We start from the raw sequence: 2688 nt of genomic DNA on the forward strand, positions 1-2688 counted from the left end.
CCAAACCTTCACCGACCACGTCTGCCTCCAACTACAAGTCCAAACTAACGACGCCACAACTCCCCCAAAGCTCCCAGTCACACGAATACCACGACGAAACTCAAGGCTCCAAAGAGACGGTGAAGCCTTCGATTTCTCCCTACCCTCCTGCAAACCAACCCAAATCAACCTGAAGATATACAGTCTATGCCAGAACCTCTTTAGTATGTGTGTATGATAGGTCCCATGAGACTTTTGTGGCTGGGGGCTAGAACGGTTCGGAGCGTCTCCAATCCCCACAACTCAGTGCGCGGAGTCGGTCACATGCGGTGCAGAAAATGTCGCCGTAGAACGTTTTGTCGCAGCTAACTAACCTATGTGAGCTTTTTTCCCCCTTCTTCTTTTTCTTTCCTAATTCTCTTAAATACCTACCGAGCGTCTAGCTACCGTGGAAAGGAAAAATCTTTACATTGGAGATGTTGTTGTTGTTGTCAACATGCTTGATGCTGCTTGCTTCTTGGCTTTTTTTTTCTCAATTTCGAAGTCAAATCGTCTCTTTAATGCTTCAGTCTATTGAAGATGGCCTAGTCGGGATGGGCATCATTCTGACTCTTGGATCCCAACACCATATATCTAACAAGCTTGAAGAAGCCACAAAAGGTTTGAGGATTTGAAATCTTTCTTTTTATTTGGAAATTGAACATGGGTCGATATATCAACTCTTTCAACAAAGGGTATCGATCGGTATCGTCTATATACAGCTTCTTTTGTTTTCTTATCTGTTTTCCTCCTTGTCTCTTCATTCGCTTATGAGTTGTACTCTTGCGCATTCGTCTTTTGTCCATGTAAGACTGGACTCGTGACAGGTTTTTTGTGTCGTTATCCATATCCAATATGGCAAAAGCTTAGTTCTTCCAAGCTAGACCCCTGGTCTGGCGGATAGAACGGCTTCAAAAAGGTTGAGGTCATGTACAGAAATCTGGCAGCATGGCTGAAGTAACCAAGTGGTGGCCAGCGGAACGCTTTGATGAACGCTAATCATGAATCGGGGGGATGGGCTTGCATGATGGTGGTTGTTGTTGTGGTGGCGGTGGTGGTGATGAATGACGTGGGATCGGATGGGTATGATGCTTAATGTGCGTGGGCGTCGGCGTCTTCGACACAGCTTTGGCTACCACGGAAGGACTTACGACCGCGGGCGAACCAGTCAACGAGGATGATGAAAATTATGACGCCGTAGACGGCGGAGACATAGTTCATATCTGAGGATTGGTTAGTGGCTAAGTTTCGAGGCTAAGGTAAGGTAACGGAAGTGATGGCAAACTTACTGCCAGTATTGACGGGCATGGTGGCAGGGAAGGAGTACATGACCAGACAGAACAGAGTCCATGCCAGAGTGATATAGTTGGCGGCCAATCCCCACTTGCCCAACCAGAAGGGGCCGTGCTTGATGTTGTCGCGACCACGGTACAGCATGCAGATCACCGGCACGGAGTACGAAATGTACAGCAGAGCGATACAGGCGGTAACCATGCTGTTGAACGCGGTGGACGAGCCGAGGTAGAGCAGACCCAGCAGCGCGACGATCAACGAGCTCGCAAAGTGCGCCCACATGGGCACGTCCAGCTTGACGTTGACGGTCGACACCCACTGGTGGCAGGGAACACCACGGTCGCGGGCAAAGGCCCACGCCAGACGCGACTGCCAAGTGTGGCAGGCAATCAGGCAGCCCATACCCGTGACGATCAGCAGCGTCTCCAGCACAATAGCTCCAGCCTTGTTGCTAAGCGCCTGGTAGTACAGCTCCAGGATGGGGACACCCGTGGACGAGTTGAGCAGCGCGTCCAGGTCCTGGATGCTGAAGAACATGGCCACACAGTAGAACCAGGCGGTCACGAACCCAATTCCCACCGTCGCCATGATCGCGATGGGGATGTTGCGCTCCGGCTGCGGCACTTCCTCCGCCAGGTGCGTTGCGGAATCCAGACAAGCGAAGATCCAGTTGGGGTTGATCAGTCCGACGATGAAGGCAATCCCGTCCGACTTCCAACCCGTCGAGTTGACGAAGTGACCGAAGACAAACGAAGCGCTGGCGTGCGGCTTGGCGCAGGCCGGCACCGTCACCAAAATCACGAAGAATGAGAGCAGCGAGATGTACAGCGTCGCCTTGGCGACCGCGGGAAGGATCTTGCCCCAGCAGTTGAACAGGTAGCAGAAGAGGTTGATAAGCTCGTATGCTACAACTGTATGCCACGGTTTGGGGACACTAGCATCGGGGTCAGCACTACAGGGAGATACCCGTGGAAGGGAAGTTTGAGGGATCATACAAGGAGGGATGACCCAGCTCCCACATGCCCACAACACCGGATCCCAGACTGAGGGCGACACTGGCACTCGCAAAGATGGCACCCGCGTAGCCGAACCAGCCGGTCACATAGGAAGCAAAACGAGCATACTTCTTAGGAGCCAGTTGATCGGCCCAGAAGTACTGTCCACCGGCATTAGGCATGGCACTGGCCAGTTCCGAAAGCGACGATCCCACACAGCACGAGATGAAGGTGATCCAGAGCAGGCCGTAAATAATAATGACCGTACCTCCGGAACTGATACCCGTGATGAGAGACGCGGAAATACCGAACCAGGAGTTGGACATGCAGAACGCAATTCCGACCAGGGAGAGAACAGAGAAATTGCGCTGCAGGTCCTGGG

General features: G+C 52.3%; 1 protein-coding gene across 1 annotated transcript; it reads right to left on the reverse strand.

Moving 5' to 3' along the window:
* Positions 1–1168: 1168 nt before the first annotated feature.
* On the reverse strand, positions 1169–2422 carry BP01DRAFT_356398 (putative choline transport protein Ctr). Its single transcript, XM_025574944.1, has 2 exons — positions 1335–2422; positions 1169–1277 (listed from the first exon to the last, which is right to left on the reverse strand). The coding sequence occupies exons 1-2, from the start codon at positions 2302–2304 to the stop codon at positions 1273–1275; spliced, it is 975 nt and encodes a 324-aa protein (XP_025431745.1). The 5' UTR covers positions 2305–2422; the 3' UTR covers positions 1169–1272.
* Positions 2423–2688: the final 266 nt, after the last annotated feature.

Source organism: Aspergillus saccharolyticus (genome assembly GCF_003184585.1).
Source record: "Aspergillus saccharolyticus JOP 1030-1 unplaced genomic scaffold BP01scaffold_13, whole genome shotgun sequence".
Classification (NCBI taxonomy): domain Eukaryota; kingdom Fungi; phylum Ascomycota; class Eurotiomycetes; order Eurotiales; family Aspergillaceae; genus Aspergillus; species Aspergillus saccharolyticus.

Coding starts and splice junctions, on each gene's coding strand:
- BP01DRAFT_356398 (XM_025574944.1), bottom strand. CDS start 2,304: ATGATCCCTCAAACTTCCCTTCCACGGGTATCTCCCTGTAGTGCTGAC.